General features: G+C 38.8%; 1 protein-coding gene across 1 annotated transcript in view; it reads right to left on the reverse strand.

Annotated features, from left to right (window-relative positions):
- The window catches only part of PRDM5 (PR domain containing 5), a 93769-nt gene that overhangs the window by 56079 nt on the left and 14306 nt on the right, over nucleotides 1–23384 (reverse strand). The window contains exons 5-9 of the mRNA XM_009334946.1: nucleotides 16492–16614; nucleotides 4359–4542; nucleotides 3476–3650; nucleotides 2466–2558; nucleotides 2070–2191 (exon numbers count right to left, since the gene is read on the reverse strand). Of these exons, the coding sequence (XP_009333221.1) occupies nucleotides 2070–2191; nucleotides 2466–2558; nucleotides 3476–3650; nucleotides 4359–4542; nucleotides 16492–16614 (697 nt within the window). The remainder of the gene's footprint in view (nucleotides 1–2069; nucleotides 2192–2465; nucleotides 2559–3475; nucleotides 3651–4358; nucleotides 4543–16491; nucleotides 16615–23384) is intronic.

Raw genomic sequence — 23384 nt, forward strand, 5'->3', positions numbered from 1 at the left:
TCACAACCAAGAACAACTCACTCTATAACTGAACAGTTGATTCCTTCTAGAAGTCAATCCAGGAGTTAGTGCAGCAATGACAAAACAGATCCCAAACTGAAGTCAAAACTACCATTTCCCATTTTTCTTCAGAAAGCATTAAGCATTCTACTATACAAAACAATATATCATTAATGGTCTTTAACTAAACAAGACAGGGAAATTGTATTAGCACCAGATCATGAATTCAAATCTCGTCTAAAATGTAAATTACAAAACAAGCTACAGGTCAGCTACCAGATGTATTTTCCTTCCCCTTTCACAGTTGCTTTAAAAAGTGACAGAGCATTTAATTGGGTTTATCTATTATTTACCTTTTGAAATTCATTTTAGTAACCCACAAAGCTATTTTATTGCAAGACAAAGCCACCACAAACCTAATTCTTTGTTTAATTACATGCCCGTGCAAGATATTTCCTAGCTTATGTAAAAAATGTTCATGTTGCACTGAACACTAGAAAGAACAGACACAGAACAAAAGAGGAGGTAGGTACTGCTTAGTCAAGCACAGAGGAAGTATGGATCATAAATGAACTTATTAGATGGCTTCCAGCTCAGTTTTTCAGACTCTCAGCATCCTATATCTTTCCTGCTCTTGCTGTCCTAAAGAATTCATATTATGTTGATTCTTCTTACTACAATGTACCCTGTCAATTGATTGGTTCAATACTTAAATTTGTAGCATAAAAAAGTACTTAATCTCACATATGCATTTGCTGTTATAAAACTTATGATAAGTATTTATATATACACACTGATATACGCATGAATACAGTAATACACTTAGTACTTCAACTTACAAGAATATTAAAATGAGACCTTTTCAGAAGAGAGAAAGGTGATAGTGAATATCTGTTCATAGCTTTGCGTAACGGGCAACACATGTAACCATCCTTTCTGCTTTCTCTTGCCTCCAGGTAACGCAAAGCAGGAAGGAATTCTAGAAGTGTCCCTCAACAGTAGTAGTTCATTTTCCTTCCTGCACTGACACCAGTTGTGCTTTCTATGACTCCCAAGTGGTAAAATAAAAGCTCTGCTCATTGTGCAGGCAGAGCAAAAATATCCTCCAGGCGTCTGCTCTCAGTCGTGTCTGGAGCGATCATTCAAGAGAATTGTGGAATTTGTATACCACTACATAACTGACCAAAGCTAAGCCTAAACATAATAATGCTCATGGATGGAAAAAATTCTTACTGATACTGAAAAAAGGAGATAATCTTTTATAAGTATGGTTATGGAAGGGTTTCTGTATGCTGTAAGAGTTTGGCAGAAGAGATTTCATGTAATGAAAATCTTACAAAGCATCTCAGTGCTGTCATCATCAACTAAAGACTGTTTTCTTTGCACTCTGGTATTCCGCTGTCCCCACACTTGCTGATCTTCCATTGACATTGAGAGGGGACATGCAGAGAGAGCAGGATGCCAGAACTGAGATCTGCATTGTGGACCTGAGAGCAGTATTTTGCCCTTTCATGAAAACAGAGTGAAGTTTGATTGAAAACTATTGATTCACAGTGCACAGATACAAAAATGCTAGGGCCTAACAGGACTAGTGGATTGTCTGGTCTGGCTTCCTGCACAACAAGAGGCTATAGAATTTTATGCAATACCCTCATCAAGCCTAATCGTTTGTGAAGCACGTCTTCCAGAAAGACGTCCCATTGTGCCCTAAAAAATACTAAAATATCAAGAACTTGCCACTTCCTGTAGCAGTTTGTGCCAGTGGTTGATTTTCCTCACTATTGAAATGTTTTGCTTTATCTATTATTTGCCTCGTTTAAACTTCCCCAGATTCCTATTACATTTTCTGCAGTAGACTAATGATTCATCTTGTATACAGTAATTTCTCCCTGGGGGAGGAGGAATAGTTACTCTTGCAATTAGTTACTTCTTAATTTTCTTTTTGATACAGATGAATCCATTAAAGAAGAAACCAAAGACAAGGTTTACTCTGATTTGCAAATTTAAGACTAGGAACATGGTAGAGGTTTTTTTTTCCCCTCCCGAAGAAACATTAAACTCTTTCTTACCACTGTGAACGTTCTCTTTATGTTTTTTCAGGGCATCCTTACTCTTGAATCTCTTGCCGCAGCTATCCGCCTTGCATATGAATCTGGCATCCCCTCTGCATGCCTCCTTGTGCTGTTCATAACTATACGGGATAACCAGTTTAAAAAAAAAAAAAAAAAACAACCACACATAAAGCAGTATCTACAGAAACCAGACACACAGCAAGTACTCCGAGCTTAACGCATGCTGCACTCCAGAGTTCCAAGGCCACCTCATGCATTACTTACAGCAAATAGGAATGAAAGCATTTGACTTCTTTCACTGTTAGGATTCACATAAACTAACAAGCTTGAAAGCTAACATGCAAAGGGAGGCCAGCAATGATATGACAGCAGTCCATAACTCAGACACAAAACCTCGATTCTGAGCTGAAGGAAGTATTGCAAACAGAGCACTGAAAACTTCTTGAAGAGTCTCCTGGGCTGATATTCTCTGTGCACTGAAGTACACTAAAGAAAAATAAAAAATAATTAAAAAAAAGAATTAAGGGGAACATTCTACAACTCACACAGGCTTGCAGTAGCTTAAAACATATATACAGCTCTACAAATCTTTAAGTAGGTGAGGAATCTCTTTCATACGTGAAGTCTCCTGGAATTTAGTGGGACCAATCAAATGCATAAACAGCAAGAGTCAGGATCACACTGCTGTATCCTCACACAGATTAATCTTACTATGCATGATGTAAAAATTCACTCAACTAGCTATACAGCACAAATCCAACTTCCACTATAGACTAGAAGGAACAAGTCTAAGTTCAAGAAAAAATATTTAATTGCCTCCACCAAATATTTCTCTGCTATGTAATTTTATTTATTTCCATGAAAGAACACAGAGCTCATATAAAGCTGCCAGTTCTAGGAGTGTTCACATTATTCAGCTATAAGAAAGATCAATTTATTACAAGAGCAGCCTTAAGTACATTCTATGCAATATGAGTCTGTTTCTTTCCAATACGAGTTAGATTAAATGTACTATCTATAATCACTTAAGCATTTAATGTACTATCAGTAATTAAATATATAATAAAAAGTAAGATATCTATTTAATTGCAAGCAAAAAAATATATAAACAACAAAAGACAAAAACTGATGGAGACCAAGGGTTTTGCACCAAACAGCAGCTCTGATCTGGTTGGCAGTGTATGATTTTAAAACATAAAAAATTAGCGACATTTTTGCAATTCAAATTGAAGTCTCCATCAAATACAAGAAATTAACATATTAAAAGACTAATGTAAAGGGTAAGGGTACAAACACATACGCATAAAAATTAAAGCTTAAATTGTGATTAAGCCAAGAGAAATAAATGATTGAATTAAATTAATTTAAATGATCCCTGAACAAACACTCCTGTTTCTACTCACTGTCTTTGTAGAGCTTGTTTAACAGGGAATTTCTTTCCACAGTTTCGGCACTTAAATTCCTTTTCCTCACTGGGTTTTTGGTGCAAGGTCTGAAGATGTTCAGCTAGAATCTCCTGGCTGGCAAAACTGGATTCACAGTTTGGGCATGCATGGTCCTCTTTACAGGTGAGGAGATCTGCATGATTGGAGGCAAAAACAGTAAAGGAATAGTTTTCAGGGAATGTTTTGGTTATATTAAGAGAGACTCCCTGCCAGAAACAGATTATGCAAAACGGCATCACAAAATTAACAAAAGACATTGTCTCTCAATGGATTATAGACAGCCTATCTTGAGTGGATTACCACCAGCATTATTGAAAATGGATGCAAAGTATTAAGTTGGGTGTGACTTAGGCTGTTAGCCTAAATTAGTCATCCAGGTTGTCTCTACTTTGGTGAAGATGCTGAGAATTCACCAGACAGCTCAGGTCACCTACCTTTTATTAGACATCTTACCTTAGGATTGGCTGAACGGCTTTATGAAAAGGTTTATTTCTCTCCCATCTAAGTAAGAGGGAAACTACCCCTCTTAGAGGAAAAACTTAGCTTTCATAAGACTATATGTCCAGTGGAATTAACTCCATCTTTAGTTCAAAAATTAACAATAACTTCTCATGAAATCTAGGCTCACTCATTCACTCAGCAATTCACAGGACTGGCTGCTTCTTATTAGGCAAAGAAAAGAACCTCAACTCAAACCAAAATAAAGAGATAAAAATCATACAAGAGCTCAGACTAAACCTGGGGAGCCCCCAGTTCCCAATCCTATACAGTTAGTGTTCTCTTTTTTCTTTGTTACTACTTTTAAGCTCTCAAGTTATCCTAATTTTTACATATTGCTCACCTGCAACTTTTTCACCAGCTGGTTGCACTTCTTTATTGTTGCCACTGTCTTCATCTTCCTGAATAACAGTTACTTCTTCTTCTTCCTCCTCCTCTTCTTCCATGTCGCTGTCCAAGTACCCAATCAGAAGTTCTGTGTCTGTTTCAATATCTTCCACAGCCAGATAGAAAATATTTTCCCCTTCCTGTTGCAAACAGTAAGTAGAAGCAATGAATAATGATGTCAGACAAAGTAAAATCTAGAGACAAGTATGGGACCTTGAACTAATATTAGCCCTCAACTATGGAAGGGCTGGCTCCATTCCTCAAGGACCACAATGCTAGAACAGCCTTTCTGAGACTTCTTTCCTAGTGAGGCTGCATGGATAAAGTGCCCTTGTATTCTGGAAATATGCCCCTGCCTCACCTGTGAGGCTTTTCCAATTGGCACTGTAGCCTAGACCAAGGTGAAGGTGGTGTTAAAGTCCTCCTCTCCTGCCACACTCTGCCTGACAAGAACGTCAAAGTTTTAAAATGAAACATTTGAGTATTAGAAAAATAACAAAATTTAAATAAACAATACAGCTTTAGCTCTGTCCCCTGTTGGCTGCATGAATCATAATCCAGCTTTCAGTAGCATGTTTACATAGTGTTATTTTCTCTGTCTCTCTCCGATTCCCAGCCTTCTTCATGAACAGGCTTTCAACCCTGGTTAGTTATCTTAACTATCAAGTTAGCAGGCACATCTCTAAAACACACTTTAAACCACTAGATCAAAACCTTCTGCCAGTTTAAATCAGTGTAGATACACAGACCCACAGAAGGCCAAAGATCCAGCCCAGATTCTGCATGAGAGGACAAACTACATAATAATAAGCTCCAAAACCTTCTCAGTAATAAATAAACAAGCTTCCAAATAGATACATAAGCTAACAACTTTGGTCTTTGACATTGTTTATCTGAAGTTACCAAGATTGACTGGGGGGCGGGGGGGCTATAGCAAAACCAGCTGTCTCCTAAGCTGATACACAGAGCTGCTTTTTGCCATATGTGAACCAACTGCTTTAGGTACCACCCGAAGCACCAAAGACGACTCATCTTTACACAGTGAAGATTTTCAAGTTCTATCATAAATCTTAAAGCTTATCTGATTAACATCCAGAAAAGTTAACTGAAGCTTCTTTACACTACATCTAGCCATATATTTTGTAACAAGCTTCATAGCACAAGGACAAGATAATGATTTTTAATTTTTGTAATATACTAAGATTAATTTAAACTGTCAACAGGGATGCAGTATTCCTCGAGCTTTAGAAGGTCTGTTATATATTACACAAGATATTGTCACAAAAGAGTGAAATCTATTTAATTCAATAGACTTCATACAACAGCTGCTGCTTTCAAGGACGCACCACTTTTCTGTCCTTATCTCAACAGCAGCATTTGAAGACAAAACAAATTATGCATTTTTTTCAAGATATATTCTGCAGTCCAGATATGTATCAGCATGCCACCCTAACTTTTGCATACATCTAGAAATTGCTGTTTTTCATATGCCTCTGTCAAGTTGCAGAGACCTTTAATTTATTACAATCTAAACTCAAAACAAATCACGTACTGAAACTCTTGACATGAGGAAAAGTAAAAGGTCTTTCTACACTAAGTCTCCACTTAAACAGGATAAAACCACTGGGGTAAACCTCCAATATATCACTGTTGAGGACAACCTTATTCTACAAGCAAGACAACCTTACAAATGGAAGCACATACCTATTACTGGCTTGCCAAAGGAAAAAAAAAAGGAAAAAATAAAAGAAAGCCATGTATCCCAGGCAAAAATGAGTAAGTCCCAAACTTACTCATTAAAGAACCAAAGAGCACACCTTTCAATCTGATCATATGTGACACATCTTGCATCACACAGTAAATCTGGGAGAACAGCAACCAGAACTAATTATTCAGGTTAACCTAGACCAAGTGCATGAATCCCAACAACCAAGTTCTTATCAACACTGCTGCATCCTCACCATCTCTGCACTTCTCTGCCCCATGTGCATCTGGGGCTTATTTTATTACTCTTTGTGTCTAAAAGCATCCTGGTTCTTTCCCATTTGTGTACTTTTGGTTAGTAAAAAGATTAATGGAAGAAGTACTAAGGACTCTAATGCTTGAGTGATCTTGGTTGTATTTGCACTGAAAAGACATTAGCTTCCGTGCCAATCCAAACTAAAAACACTGCTCAAACTCTTTCCTCCTCCAAGGCTAATTTGTTTGGCTTTTCCAGCCAAATAAATGCTAATAGTCAGGTATTCGGAGTGCTAATTAATCCAGATATACCCACACCACAGTAGCTCCTCAGGCAGCATTTTCAGTCAAACCAATGGAAGTTCTCCAGAACCACGAAGGAATTTAAGTCTCTCCCTCCACCAGCAGCACTTGTGTGAAGCACATTTATCTACGTGCGTGCAGACATAGACACAGAGAAGGTAGTAAGAAATCTTTCAAAACATTTTAATAATCCTCCTATTTACTAAGAACACATCTGCAGTTGTTCCACCTGCCCATCTGCTTAGGCCATGCTGGTTGTTTTGCTAACAGTGTTCATCTGCAGCAGACCACAATGATCCTTGGGAGAAAACTCCAAGTGCTGATCACGGTAGCATCACAATCTCCCTTCACGCTATTCCTGGTTTATTATTCCACTTTGCTTCTGTCGTGGTTTAACCTCAGGCGGCAACTGAGCACCACACAGCTGTCGGAAGAGTAAAAGTGAGAAAACTTGTGGGTTGAGATAAAAACAGTTTAATAATTGAAATATTATAATAATAATAATAATATACAAAGCAAGTGATGCATGATGCAATTGCTCACCACTCGCTGACTGATGCCCAGTCAGTCCCTGAGCAGCAGCTCCCCCGGCCAGCTTTCCCCTAGTTTATGTACTGAGCATGACGGCACATGGTATGGAATGTCCCTTTGGCCAGTTTGGGTCAGCTGTCCTGGCTGTGCCCCCTCCCAGCTTCTTGTGCACCTCCAGCCTGCTCAGTCGGTAGAGCGTGGGAAGCTGAAAAGTCCTTGACTAGTGTAAGCACTGCTCAGCAACAACTAAAACATCGGCGTGTTATCATTGTTCTCATCCTAAATCTAAAACACAGCACTGTACCAGCTGCTAGGAAGAAAATTAACTCTATCCCAGCCGAAGCCAGGACAGCTTCTCTCATCCCCTGCCTTGACTGTCATCTTTTAAGCTACGAGCCACACTGATCTACCCAGCAAATACAATTCTCTTGTTCCAACAGCTCTTGCTATCCCATTTTTGCTCCACTACAGGCACCTCTCCCATTCAGATTCTTGGCTTTTCCACACAGTTACACACCTTCACTTGTGCTTTGTAAGAGGGAAGGCTGAGAGGGAACGTGGGCCAAGAAGCACTGACAGCCCATCACACTTTCATCCAAAAGTGTAAGACAGATATGTCATCACTCCTGAAAGCGGAAAACACAGGAGGAGGAGGAAGCAGATAGTCTTGTGTTACCTGAGGGAGAGTAGGGCTTTTCCATCCTCCAGAGCTTGATCAGCTGGCTCCAACCCAGCCTTCCTAATCTTTACCAAGTTTCCCCCTGTGCCCACAACCACTCCTCTTAAAGTGCTACCCGGCTTCCCTCTACACCCAATTTCCTGGCAGCAAGCCAGCTCTTCAGCCTACCTGTTCTGCCAGTTCTCCTTTGCTACCTCTCCAAACAAGCACGCTCCCTTTCCTGCTCTTTGCCTGCAGCTCCAGGGTGTCACGTTTGCCAAAGTAAAACCAATCCTGGCAATGTCTGTGAGGGCAGAAACCCCAATCCAGGAAATGTGTGGAGGTGATTTCTTGGGGGCTGTGGCAGAAGACAAAGCCACAAGCTCAGGCACAGGAAAGGTCAAAGAGGGCATGCACTGCCAGGAAAGACACGATCAGAGTAATGGTGCCTTCCCAAGAGGGAGAGCAGATCAGGTATCCCTGGGGGAGAGTGGGTGAAGCAAGGTAGACTTCCAGAGGTGCTGCTGGGGACCAACAGACCCTTGCCCCGCTCAAGCAAGGAAGGGGAAATGGATGGCACAAAGAGACTGGGGGAAGCTTTTCTTGTTTTCACACTAGTTCACACATCAGAAAATGCCTGACTGTTTAAGGCACGTATCCCTGTCCCACTCAGCATGTTTGTGGCTCTCATCAGCCAGGAAGCAGACAGATCCCAGAGAGACTTCTCTTAAAAAAAAAAAACAAAAACAAAAAACAAAAACACCCCAAAACAAAACAAACACCCACACACACCTATAACTCACACGTGTAATGGAGACATTCAGCCCAGGGACCAAGACTATATCTAATCCGAGGTATAGCACCTGAACCACACACAAAGGAGAGAGAAGCCTCAGCTCTATTCCTATTGTGCTGTATTGCACGTTAAGGTAGCCGACCTTTGTGTTAAGGTAGACAACCTTTGAGACATGAACATGAGATTAAACAGAGCACGAGGTTAAACTGTACGGCAATTCCTACATTTTCCCTGCATCCTTATGCCATACTGCAGTTTTTAGTGACAGCTCACAGAGAAGGTTAGAATATTTTTCCAGCTGAATATTCTGTATTATGATAGACTTTTTTCTTCTTTATTCTTTGGTTACAGTTATTATCTTGCATTAAATTAGAAGCCATTGCTTTTAGTTTCCCATCTGCAGAAGAACATGTTTTACTGCAGTAATGATTCTACATACCCAAATCTTGCAGTTAAACTCCTCAGAATTTGAATGATGTGTACAATAGCAATACAAATGAGAGCTGGAAGATTTTTCCTCCCCCCCCACTGCCAAAACAGATCCCTCCCACCCTTTAAACTGTATGTTTCAATTCAGTACACATTTTCTAATCTTCCAGCTTAAAAATAAAATCTTGTTTCTCTGTGGGGAGAACAAAAAACTAAAGCGGAAGTTCAAAAAACTAATTCCAGCAACATCACAATTTTGGTGGCTCTACAGAGAAGCACTGAAACTTCTGATTGTTCTCACTGAAAGCTTTTGTTGTGAAAAGTAACACACTTTTTTTTCCTCCCCTGCCTTGGGAAGGTTGACGTCAGCAGCATTTTAATAGCATGTGGCCTATATGTGCCCTGTAGGGCACCCCTGCCAGTACTGACAGATATTAATGAACCTATAGGATCCTGAACTGAGACACTGCAACTTACTCTTGGAAGTCTCTTTTAGAGAGGTTCTGTGGAAAATACAAACCATCAATTAAAAAATATAGTCCATTTGCTTAGATTTGAGAGATGTGTTTACATCCTTCTTTTTATAGAGGTTTTACAGAGGAAATCTACAGGTTTCCCAACTTTAGTTATACCTTCTCTCAGAATCACAGAATGAAGGCACCTCTGGAGGTCATGTCATCCAACCCGCCCTGCACAAGCAGGGTCACCTAAAGCAGACTGGCCAAGACCATGCCCAGATGGCTTTTGAACATCTCTAAGGAAGGAGACTCCACAACGTCTATGGGGAACATGTGCCAGTGCTCGGTCACCCTCACAATTAAAAAAAAAAAAACAAAAAAAAAACCCAACACAAAACCCAACAACAGTATTACTTAATGTTCAGAGGGAACCTCCCGAGTTTCAGTTTGTGTCCATTGCCTCTGGCACTGGGCACCCAAAAACCCCAGATCCCTTTCTGCAAAGCTGCTTTCCAGCTGCTTGGGCTCCAGCACGTAAAGGTACATGGGGTTACTCCTCCCTAGGTGCAGGACTTTGCACTTCCCTTTGATGAGCTGCATGAGGTTCCTGTTGGACCATTTTTCCCCATTTCTTGTTGAGGTCCCTCTGGATGACAGCACAGCCCTCTGGTGTATCAGCCACTCCTCCCAGTTTTGCATCATCAGCAAACTTGCTGAGGGTACACCCTGCCTCATCATCCAGAACACTTCACTTTTAATATATGCTCTCTTCAACTATTCCACAACATCCTTGTACAAATCCAACTAGAGAATATTGCTTTCAGCACGCGTCTGTTGCAGAGAATGTTAACCACACTGGCAGTAATACCAATTCTCACTCCATTCTTTATTTCCAAAGCATCACAGGAGTGACCCTGCATTTTTTATGCTTATTGAGAAAGCTTAATTTTTAATTTCTTACCCTTTTTCAACTCAAAAAGAGGAGGAAGCCAAAGTAGGCATTAGCTTCCATTTTGGATCTAAATCCCAATTTTCCCCAAAGTTTACAGATGTTCAGATTTAGCGTTCCACTCCAAACATATCTTTAACTAAAGTGGCATTTCACTGTTTTAAGAAATGCTGGCTTAGTGAAACTTAAAACCATGTAAAACATATACAGAAGTTCACATATGTGACTTTCACTGCCACAAGTAACCACTGAGTTCAGCAACTAAACAAGCTTTCAACAGCAGTGAACCATCCTGTATGGCACTATACGCTGTAAGAGATGCCAAGCGCTCTCTGTTAACTTGCAAAGTCCATGCACCTGATGCTGCTCAACACCTCCAGGAGCTGTTCAGCATGCTTTTGACCGAGCAACTTAGATTCAAAGCCTTCTAAATGCAATTAAAAGACTTCCATTGATATCAAATGTAATGAGATCACTCCCCACCACAAACAGGAATATTTGAAGATACAAATGGAAGTAGTAGGGCCAGAGTAATTAGCAAGCATGAGGAGGATCTAATCACCAGGATGCTTTGGATGACCAATAACTCAGCCTCTTAAAGGCCTTGGCTTCTTTGGAAAAAAAGTAAAGACCCTTTTGATTTGGCAGAGAACGTGAGCACACGTCTTCCTGCACATATTCGAACACATTCATCTTCCTTATTGCTGGCTGTCTTAAAATTGCTTACGTTCCCAGACACGCCTGCAGTTCAGTGCTCTGAAGTATCCAGAATTTGAGTTCTGCAGGGATTTCTTTCCTCCCTTCACGTGCCTCTCTTCCACCCTGCTCCCCATCTAAAATACTACAAGTAGATGACAACAACTACATTTCCTTTAAAAGTTACTATTTAACACAGTCTAAAACACTTTTTTTTTCCTTCCCACACTTTTAAGAAAAATTTGTAGTGCTCATAACAAATGCCATATTCCAAATTTTTACCTCATAACACGGTATCTCAGCAAGAAAAAGCACTTAGTGATAGCAAAACTTGGGAAGAGAGGCCCTTAGAAATCCATGGAGAGATAAGAATGGTAGATTTTTTTGAACCTTAATATCACCACTCTGCGCGCCAGCTTAGTATTAAGAGAGCCTAAAATCAGAAATGAGTTACATTTAAATTAAAAAAAAAGATTCTGTAATCTCAGTGCTGAAAAGGGTCTAAATGATTTTCACACTCACAGTTGCCAGGAGTTGCTGAGGTTCCTATTGCAAAAATCAAAAAGGTAATAGGTATAGTTCAAGGAATCTCATGGAGAAAAACATTTATTTCACTCTTCAGAAACTTCTCATTTTGAATTCTTCAGTAACAGAATGCCTGAACAGCACTAGTATGTATTGAACAACAGATAAATGCGTATGACCCTGGAATTAAAAAATTCTCCTTTTCCCCCCCAAAAAAATTCAAGAATCAAGCAGATTTCTAGTTCTCCCCTCTGAGCATGCAGGAAGTCAGCAACTATGTTCATGTTACTTCTTACATTGCATAACAAATTAATCTTTCCTTTGTAGCACTCAAGTCATCAGTAAGTTTCAGGTAGTCCTGAAAACTGTCCTGTAATACGTAAATTTATTAAGCAGCCTAACCCAACAGTTTGTGCTTGCTTTCCTTGTGTCTTCTCCTCTCACTCTTGCTTTTTAGATAGTCCAGTTTTACTACACTTCTTACAGCGCTGCCTCTCACATACTAATCTTCCTCTGAAGACATTTACTGCTACTCCACAGGGGTTTTTTTACCTCAAGATCAACTAGGACATCATTGAATTATGCACACTAACACACATTTATGAAATACGACTTTAAACCACTCTACCACCTCACAGTAAATATCCTCCTTTACATTAGTTTTTGCTATTCATTATTCTAACTCACTGTTTTCTAAGCTACAGCAGACCATCTCAGTGTCTGCCTGCTAATGAAAAAATATTTGAATTTAAAGCTTTAGCTGGCTGCAATTCTGTTTATAAAACAGTTCCTGTGTTAACAACAGGATCTGTTTTGCATAGTAACCTCCAGCAGAGAGCATTTAATAAAATTACAACTGACAAACAGATAAACTTATCCATTCTGGATAAAGGAATATTGAAAATATAATACTCTACCAGCCTAAAAACTGAAAAAACAAAAACGATGGTATTTTTGATAGGAGCCATTTCCTTTTGATTATGATAATTACAATGCATTTTTGCTACATATCAGAAGTCATATTTATAACTAAATCGCTAGGAATAGCCCAGGGCAAAAGAGTTTACAATTCATACAGTTTCTGTTAATGCAAAAGTTGTAATTCTAAAGCTACTTTAAACATAGTAGAGGATAACTATTCAATTACTACTTGAAATAAGTTAGAGAAGCCTCCAGCAATTCAGCTGTGCAAAACGCTCAGAAAAGCTATTGGTACATAGGCAGGTACCCTCCAACCTTTCCGTCCTTCTCTAGCAGCCACACAGTGGTATTACTCACCGCACAGCTGTTAAAAATACCTCCTGTGCCTTCCCAGCCAAAGACGACCCAAACACCACAGCTGCCACCTGGGAGCCGAGGCAGAACTCAGTGCCCAAAACGCTCCCCACAACACCACCAAGAGCTCCCACCAGAACCAGGGTTTTACAAAATACGGAGCATTAGAGGGAGAAGGGCAGGGGGGAACAAACCACAAAAACCACCACAAAACACACCCACCCACCCCCAAAAAAAAATCCAAACAGAAAAAACCCCACCAAACTTTAAAAAAAAAAATCCCACGCCCTCTAAGTTGTTTTTTCACCACAGGAAGCATTTTGCACAGAGTCTACCACAAAAAAAAAATCCAAACAAAAACACCCCCATGAAACTTTAAAAAAAAATCCCACGCCCTCTAAGTTGTTTCTTCACCACAGGAAGCATTTTGCGCAGAGTCTAAACATGATCATTGCGTACAAATTAAGCTATGATGAACTAATCATATTTTGCAGTCAACCCATGAAATAAGTCAAACCTATGAGATAAGCTAGTAAATTTTTGCTTGTTTTTGTAAGTTTGCCTTCCCTATACTTTTCATCATTTTGTACATGCTGATCATGTTTATTCTATTTTTCCCTGTAATTTTTCCAAATGTTTTGCTGTGGAAGCTTTTATAGGACGAATATTCTTGCCACTCTTTTTTCTTTTTAAACCATCTTAACTCCAGTGTGATCCTTTAAAAAAAGGCATGCACAAAGCACACTCTAAGCAAGGTACAACATTATGCAACACAACATAACAGTTTCTTTCAATTTCTTGATTTAAATAATCATTTTCATTATCAAAAAAACCACTGGTACACACTGGATAGTCCATTAAAACTTTTATTCAGAAGTTCAGGTCATTTTACTGAGTGTTTTATTTAAAATATAATAATGAACATTAATTGTTCACACTGCTCCCTCTTGTGAACCTTACTTTGCATTTGCTAACATTGACTGTAATTTGCTATCACACTGCCTGCGCACTGATTGGCGTGCTAATCACTGACACGCCTAGGACTCCTCACGTATGAGGACCTTTCATATTTGGTACTATAAGCAGGACAACAAATCTTTTGCTAGAACTTAGTATAACTGAGAGACAAAGACAGAAGGACAACATCCAGAAATAATTGCCCAGGCAGTGGTTGTACTAAATTAACCACTGACTTGTCATACACATCAGAAAAAGCATAATAAAGCAGCCATTCAGTCAGCGCTGACAAGTTTTTGCTCAATGGGTGAACAGTGAACGCTCTTTCTTATCCATTCCTCAAAATTCAATTGTAGCCTGGATGTTAAGACCTAAAGAGGTCTGAACCAAAGATGACAACCTAGAGTACCGGCCCAGAGGAAAAGCAGATGATGAAGCTGTCCACAGTGACCTAAAACAGGAACAGCAACAAGGTCCAAGGAAACAATATCAGTCCCAAAATTGCAGTCATGTTCAGCCAGCGATATGCGATGGAATGTCACAGACTGACATTCAGTAAAACTAGAGCTGTGGAAAGTAGGAGGCGCAAATCAAGTGAAGGCTGGCTGATAACCAGTTAGGTTTCCCAAGGCAGTACGCTGCTAACAGTAGCATTCAACTACTGCGATAAAGGAAGAAAAGCCAGGCAGAAGAGGTGTGGTAGCAGATACAACAGCGGAATGGAAATCACAGAAAAGCTCACAACTGGGATGGGCGGAGGGAGGCTGACACCAGGTCTGCAGGGGAACCTGCAGCAGCAATCTCACTGGGCAGTGCTGGCTAAAGATACAAGTAAGCAAACAGTCCCTCTGGTGAGCAGGAGATTTAAGGAGTTGGACAGGTCATCAACACAGAAATTTAAATTACTAGTGTTGAGTGCCACTGAGTACGAATAGAGGGGAAGGGGCGGGGGGGAGAACAGCAGTAATGCATCTTTCACAGAACTACATGCTAGGGCTTTACTAGTATTCTTTTTCTATTTAGTAGTTTTAAAATAATTTTTTTTCCCTGTTTTATTTCACCAGAAACGAATTTTGTTTTCTTGGCAAGGAAAAATAATTTTTTTTTTGTTTGGCCTCAAAATAAATTCTGTTTTTAAATTCTTTTGTCAAGGACCTGCAGGCAAATCCTAGAAAAAAGTCATCTCATGATGAAAAAGCAGAATAATCATTTTAAGAAATGCTGATAAATAATTCTCCTTTTCCTAATTTTTTGCAAATTTGGATTACATCAGCAAATAGCTTGGGTTAGCCTGAAACAACATTTTGGAAAGTATACATTTTGAGCAAAAAGTTTAACACAGCTATGTAATTCTTACTTATGTGGAATTGGAAATTATTTTACTGTAAAACTGAGGTGTTGGGAAAAAAAAATGCAGATAGTTCATTTCTTTCATAATCTCCAAAAGGACAATAGCTGTAACTAGAAAAATATTGCTGTCTTTGTTGCATTCTGCCAAGTCACAGAACGCTTCCAAAAAGGAAAGATTAAACAGACTATGACTCTTCAGCTTGAGAAAAGAGCTGTCAAATAAGAGGGAAAGAATATAGTAGGGTTCTACAAAATCAAGGATGGCATAGAAAAATGAACATAAAGTAATTATTTACTGTTATACAAGGACTAGGGAATCAAGCGAAATTAAGAAGTTTGTAGAAGAAAAACAGAAGCATGTTTCAACATAATGTGTAATTAAAACAGTAGAACTCACTATCACAGAATGCTGCAAATGACAAATATAAAAATGTAAAAATAAGCTGGATAAATTCAGATCCACAGCCAAGACTAGAAAAAGAAAAGGATCTTTTTTAATTAACTTACCCTCAAGCACTGCCTGATCATCCTATCAGATAATTAGATCCTTCAATTCTGTTTTCTACTGGAATATTTTAAGCACCATGCTTGCTTTCAAACCTGTCACACTTTTTATTAAATTTTAAACTATAAAGCAAACGCATGATTCTGCTTTCCGCACACCTAAGCCCATACCCGAGTTCAGCATGAAACACAACTAGGCCTCTAAATCATTAGTCCTGATTCAACCAGGTATATAGTTACCTAGTTATCTTTTTAATTTCCACAATGACAAGAAAACACCTACATTCTGGCAAAAGCTTAACTTGACTGAATAAGGCTGTAGTGAGAAAATTAAACTGTTGTTACAGTAGTGAGTTAACTACTCTGGAATTTTTTTTTTTTTTTAATGTAAACAGTTCGCTTTAAGCCAGGAGAAATAGTTCATGTAAGTGATTCAGTGCAATTCCATCACAGTGGATTAACATAAACCTTTCAAAGAATATCAGATTCTAAGGACCTCTTTGGTCTTTCATCCTATCAATCTTATTTATGGTATTACATTTAAGCACAAGAGTTCACTTCCAAAAAAGAAAGGTAGGAAAAGGAAAGCAGCTTGCTACTCAGATTTTGCAATTTTACTGCAAGAGACAAAGACCAAAGAGGAGATCAAATTAGTAAATCAATAACAGGAAGCAAATGGTAGGAATCCACCAAATCTACCTGGATGGCTGCCAGGTTCTTCTGTTCCTGTGATGGAGCCTCATGGACAAAACGCAGCCAATTAGAATGGCGTGGATTGCTTGCATCTAGGATATAAAGGACCTCACCTTTACTCCCACGAACCTGAAACATTAAAATACAAAATCAAGCAAAATTAAAATTGTTTACCAAACACACACAAACATGTAAAACACTAAGGCATGCTTGTGCTCAGCAAGTGAATCTTGCGTTCAATGGGTACTCACAGCTGTGGTGCACATTCACCTTTTTCTATAAGCATATTTATTCAACTCAGAATAGGGGGGCCACTCAAATCCAGCAACTGGTGTCAGCTTCCTTTATTGAGCTCCCCCTCTCTTTTCGTAGCCTTTCCTTTAGCAAACAAGTATTATGACTGACTCCTGGGTCTCCCTAATCTGACGGTATGGTCACTGGTGCTCGTGTTCCTTCCTGTCTCTTTGTTCCTTCAAGTCCTCTTTTTCTTTACCATCTTACCAGAAACCGATACAACCTGAGAGGTCCTTTCCCATTCCAACCCTATCATCCCTTTTCCAGTTTTCCTTTCTGAGTTCTCCTCCTTCACGTGTTCTGATGCCAGCATTTTATTCCTATTCTTCTTCTACCTTCCTGTCTTTTGTCATTCAGTCTGTCTGTCATTACTTTCTCCAAATTAAGGTTGTAAGCTCTCCTATCTCCAATTCCTTTTCCTTTCCTCACAACTCACTATTATTGTCCTACCTTCCTTCTCCAACACACTGTCCAAGAGTGGACCATTTTCTTCTGTAACCTATACATGTCCTCTAACTCACTCCCCAACTAATTTTGCAGCATTTCTCTTCTGCTGACACTACAGACAAGGCCAACAGTAACTTTCTTCTGGACAAAAAGGATAGGATGTTCTCTAATCTTGTGCTATTCCAACCACCATTTGGTTCCAACACCACTGAGTTCAGGCTCTTGTTCATGAGTTTCTGTATTCCTGCAATCACCCATGGTCCATTCAGTGATCTTTACCTTGACAGTTCTTCACCCTTCCCTTCCTTTTTTCATACTTGATATTCTTCTAGACTCACTTGTCTTTTGCTTATTATGCTCTACCAGATCCTATTCACCCTCTACAGCCAATTCCTAAATCCATCTAGTTTTGCCTACTTTCACATTTCCAGAAGCATCTCAACCTTAACTGTCACCCATTACAAACAGAATACGTAATGAACCTGAATTCAACTTTTCCACTATCTTTGCTGCTTCCCTCTTCTGTAATCGTACCAGTTGCTCAACCAACTTCCAACCTGAATTATCAGTTCTGTCTCCATTCCCATCCCACTACTCCATCACTAAATCTTCTTTTTGCTTCTTTATCACCGAATATAACTTTTCTTCTTCATACAAATTCCAAATCCAGTAGATAAGCTTTCAGTACTGTTAACTCTTACTGCCCCACACCAATCCTAAATATCCCAGAAACTTATAAAATACTTTGTGAAAACCATATTCCTCATTTCCCTTTCAAGTCTTCTATGGGCTTGGTTTTTTAGGTTTTTGGGGTTTTTTTCCTTTAGCAAGGGCAAAATCCATCTTGCCCTCAGATGGAGATCTGCCTTCAGATCAAGGACCAATATAATTGCATTTATTCATTCCAAGTATCCTCTTTTACAGTTCACTTGAACATCTTTTATATATGCCTCTCTAAAGGAAATTTAAATACGTAGCCTCAATGAATAGCAGTCAGTCTTAAACTATGCTTGGCTGAAATTTTATCAGAATAGGAGATTATTTCAGTAAACAGATTAGTATACTATGTAGGTGAAGGGCTGTAAATTATTTAGTAGAGGAAACAAACATGTTCAGGTTTTGTTCACTAAGTGAAGAAGCCACTTTCAAAAAAGAATTGCGCACACAAGATACGTCATCTCCATATCAGGAGCTTTTGGCTATCGTTACAGATCCATAGAATTTCTATGACTGTGACAGAATTCCAGCTTACAGTGAAAAAATGGAAACAATAGAAATAGAAAGTTAATATTAACCAAGTCATTCTTCCCCCTCAAAACACAAAGACATATTGCTGAAAAAAATACAACTGCCACTGCCATATAAAAAATGGCTTGTTTTGTTTTAAATAATAGATCATTTGAATCTCCACTGATACAGAAGACAGAGCGCCATGCAAAAAGGTCATACAGCGACACTATTATTCCATGTGATTTATTTATACAATGAGCATATTTTCTTTTTCATCTGTCAACAAGAAGTATCTAGAGCAGGTACTTCCTACAAGCTAGGGATTTCAGCTATGTAAGATCAAAATTAGATTGTCTTCATGGCTTTGTATTTAAATTGCTCACATTCTTGCTATATTTGTTTCTAATAGATGCAATATCATATTTCTTCAGTATGACTGCTTAAATTACCTAAACATTTAGGATATCATTAGAAAGAAAAAACTGTATTCCATTACAATAATAGCTGGTGACAGCATGTTGTTCTCGTATTAAAACAAAAAAAAAACCGTACTGTAGTTCTGCAAACTAATAAAAGTCTTCAAAATTTATTACTGTTCTTCCAAAGTAAGACATCATATCTTAAGAAGGACACATCACAAAAAAGTGCCAATATTTCAAACTTCAAAAGTTGTTTTACTTTCAAACATAAAGATTAACCACAGTGAAAAGTGTCAAACCTACATATTTAAATGCACCTGGAAACAATATTATCTATCACTAAGCATCAGAATGGGTTTCCCGGAGGGGTTGTGTAGTCTCCATCCTCAAATACGTAGATACTCAAAAGCTGTCCTGGGCAGCTGGCACTAGGTGGCCCTACTTGAGCAAGTGGGTTGGACCAGATGACCTCCAGAGGTCCCTTCCAACCTCAGCCATTCTGTCATTCTGTGACTATCACCTTGGGAAGCAACGCCTGCTCGTTATTGGAACCATAGTTTTCATTAGGAACATGGGCAGAATGAGTGCAATCAAACCATAAAAGCAAGCTCCAAACTTACACAAAAATACATGCTAACAGTCTAATCAGCTCCTGAAAAGCCACCTGCCAAGCAGAAGCACTGCACTGATTTTACTGTAATAAATTTGGACACGTGGAAAAATTTCTTTACTGAAAGAGTGGTTAAACATTGGAACAGGCTGCCCAGGGAAGTAGTTGAGTCCCCATCCCTGGAAGTATTTAAAAGACGTGTAGATGCGCACTTAGGGACATGGTTTAGTGGGCATGGGGGTGTTGGGTTGACGGTTGGACTCGATGATCTTAGAGGTCTTTTCCAACCTTAACGATTCTATGATTCTGTGATTCTAATCATCCAGTTCTAAATAGGTAATCCACAGATCAGAACCTCACTTTGAGTGAAAATGGTTAACATTGCAGATTAGCATCTTTTGAGTAATTAAAGTCAAGCTAATGGCTTTATGATTTAGCTTCCAAAGTATGGGTTTTAGAAGCCCACCATGGGTGGTTTCCATCAGATCTTGACTTGAGTTGGAAAGACAAGCAATCAAGATCCTATTATAAAAACTATACGTTACACTATCTATCTTTTCATCCATTCTTCCTCTCCATTTGCTTGATCCTTAAATTGTAAAAGAGTAATTTATATTCACTTCAATGAGACACGATCATCTCAGCTGTGCTTTCTCAGTCCTTGCCAATCCATAAAGAGATGTCAAACACAAAGCAAAAACTTAACACATAAGAAAACTATTGATAAAAGAATACGATAAATCCCTTAAAGACGTGCTATATTTTCTATTGCTTTTTTCACCTCGTAAAGAAATAATGCTGCATCAAGTACACAGATGTGAGGAAGAAAAGTCAAGAAAAACAGTCAAAACACTGTACTTAACACGGACTAGACTGGTGACATTTACCACTCCTTTTCTCACTGGTTGCATGGATAGGCGAGTTTCCTAAATGAATGACCTATCTTTGAGCACCATGGCAGTGAATCCCAAACTTAATCAATATTTTAAATAAACAAACAAAAAAAACCAGCTCTTGCTTTGCAAATGTACTTCTCAAACTCAAAGCCAGTACAAGCTAATCATGGTAGTTAAATGAAATAAACAGCTAGACTCTACATTTTCAGTTTAAAATAAGTGCACCTAAATATCATCCATATTGAATTATTAATGAATCAAATTGAAGTTTGGAATATGTCCCAAAGGGTGCTCCCTCCAATAACAGTCCACTAAAGTCCTCAGTCATCCTTCTGCTTTGTGGCATGATTACCAAACAAGAAAATCAGTTTAATTAGAAGATATATCAAGAAATACACTTGGGTCTGTCTGTAAATCTGTTCTGATATCCAAGGAGACAGGATCAGAGATGGCTGTCACTAAGACAGACATTGCACTGTAGGTCCACACAATTCTGCTAACCACAGCAACAAGGAATTTTCCCTCCTGCACTCCTTCATCAGTGACACTGGAAAGCATAAGAAATGGACTGTGTAGCTTTAGTATCTCTCCCCAACCCTGGCAGTTGCACCAGCTATAACAGCAAGGGAAGAAAATGGGATGACAGTGTCAAGCTGCTTATGTGCTCCACAAGAAACTTAAAGATACTGCAATTTACCTCTCTACACCACAGAACTAGGACTCGGCATGTACATTTCTGGAGCACAACAAAAAAAGCTTCCCATATTGAATAAGGTTTCCTGGCTTGCTTTATTTCTGAGAACCCTCTTTTACAAATATTCCCACACATATCCTTACCACTTACTCCATGCAAGACCTGGAGAACTAAACAGGATTCATTCTGTAACAAAGCTTCCAGTCCGCTCCCAGAAGACTCCTTTCCAATCACCCAACCACTCCAAGAATCTTCAGGACAACCTGCCTACCACAACTATTGCTGGCAGGAAATTGTTGGAAAACTGAGGATGTCTTTCAGGGAGAGGAAATGAAAAATACTTTTGTATATCACGAACTAAAGTAGAAAATTCTTTAAGGAAGATTTTCTTAATGTATCTGCAAGCAAATTACTGCATTTCCACCACACATCTGAACTGTTACAATCTTTTATAGTTATAAGGTATTTAAAATAGAGGGAAAAGATTTTTACAAGACTGAGGTTCCCTGATAATTTTATGAAGTAGTATCAATTTTACAATGCTAGTAAACATATTTGTGTTTCAAAATTGTGACATTTGAACCTGTCACCTCTCTACATGAATAATTCCATGTTTGAATGTTATTTTCCCAGTTTCTATACAGTTGGTATTACCTGAACTAAGCAAAATCATTCAGTTGAGGTGTGTTCCTTAAGATCCTCAAGCTACAGCGGTTAATCCAGAAAGGATTTTAAAAACTATTTTAACAGGACCTGAACTCAAGTACAAAAGTATTTCTAATTGATTTTCTAAGGCCACCAAACTAAAAATGCTCTTAAGTCATGAGACCACTGCTAAATCATAAAAGATTCAGTCATCTTCATAAATCAACAGAGACCTAGAAGGATCGTATGATATGCCTACGGTTAACATGGGGAATCAGTGAAAGAGCTAGAAATAGACCTCAAAAGCCTAGCCACCAGTAGATGACGTCATACTATAATAGTTTGTTTAAAAACAGGACCTTATCCCTATTTCCTCTAAATAAAGGGGTAAACCCACAGAAGTTGAGGCTGCCTGCTGTATTTCAATAGTCCATCTTGGTCTAGGACCCATTTATTGCTGAGGCCCTTTCGACCACTGAGACCAAGATGTTCCTGTAGCTTCTGTAACCAGTGCAGATAACGTGGAGTTTCTGTTACCAGTGAGCGATGTGACTAGACATGCAGTCACCTTTGATTTCCCAGGCTAAATAATTAAGTAGCAATTTGTTTCATATTTAAGTACAGGCAGACTTTGGCATGAGCCTAGAGCAAGACTGATTCAAATTCATGCCTGAAAACCCACAGCAAGATATCTTTCCATTTTACTTCAACACCCTCAATATTTGGTCACTCTCTTACAATCAAACACCTAAAATGCATACACGTATCCAAAGCATGCACCAGACACAAGAGCACTTCAAACCAAGGTGTCCAAGAATTATCTTCCTGAGAATCAACACAAAAGGTGTCACTGAACTAATTTAGTCAAATGTCTTCACAGTAAGATGAAACACCTGACGTTCACTGTTACGACACAGTGGGTTTTACCTCAAGGTCAATCAGGACACCATTGAATTATGGCACATTAACAAACACCATGTCACTGTACAAGTATTCGGGAAAAAAAATGTAACCCTAGTCATTGTATAAACTACCATATGAAACCCTACACAGGCCTAAACAGTGTCTAAGCTGCTGCAATGCCCATCAACAACATGCACTACTCCATCTGCTAGCCTTTTATGCTGCAATGAAATTATCTCCAGATTTTCAAAACACATTCAAAGTTGTCATGTATGCTACTTCAAAATGCTTATGAGTGCAATTGCAAACGCTCCACCACGCACACCTGGCAAGAGAAGAAGAAAAAAAACTTCACTGAAAATAAGCAGATGGTTATCTTTGCTGAAGGCAGTAAACACACCGTCCGCTTTCTGGAAACCATTTTCAAATCTATGTTCATTCAAACAATCACGTAAAGGAAAGTATTGTTTTCTGCACTGCATTTTTTTGATTAGCTGAAAACATGATTTTTATTGTTAATAGTATAAAACAGCTAGATGCAATACTTCTGCATCTTCACTTTCAGACCTCCGTCACAGAGCTCACTGCAGAGTAGAAACACACATTTTAACATTGCTGTAGAAAGTATTAAAATAACACTTGCAAAGGAAACCTGAGGCAGCCATTGTTGATTTGCTTACTCACTATGAAGTACTGGGACATAGACAGCATGTTACATTTTTCTTCAGCCAAAATACAGAACAACAGTTTTTCATGTTAAT

Source organism: Pygoscelis adeliae, unplaced genomic scaffold (assembly GCF_000699105.1).
Source record: "Pygoscelis adeliae isolate BGI_AS28 unplaced genomic scaffold, ASM69910v1 Scaffold31, whole genome shotgun sequence".
Lineage (NCBI taxonomy): Eukaryota > Metazoa > Chordata > Aves > Sphenisciformes > Spheniscidae > Pygoscelis > Pygoscelis adeliae.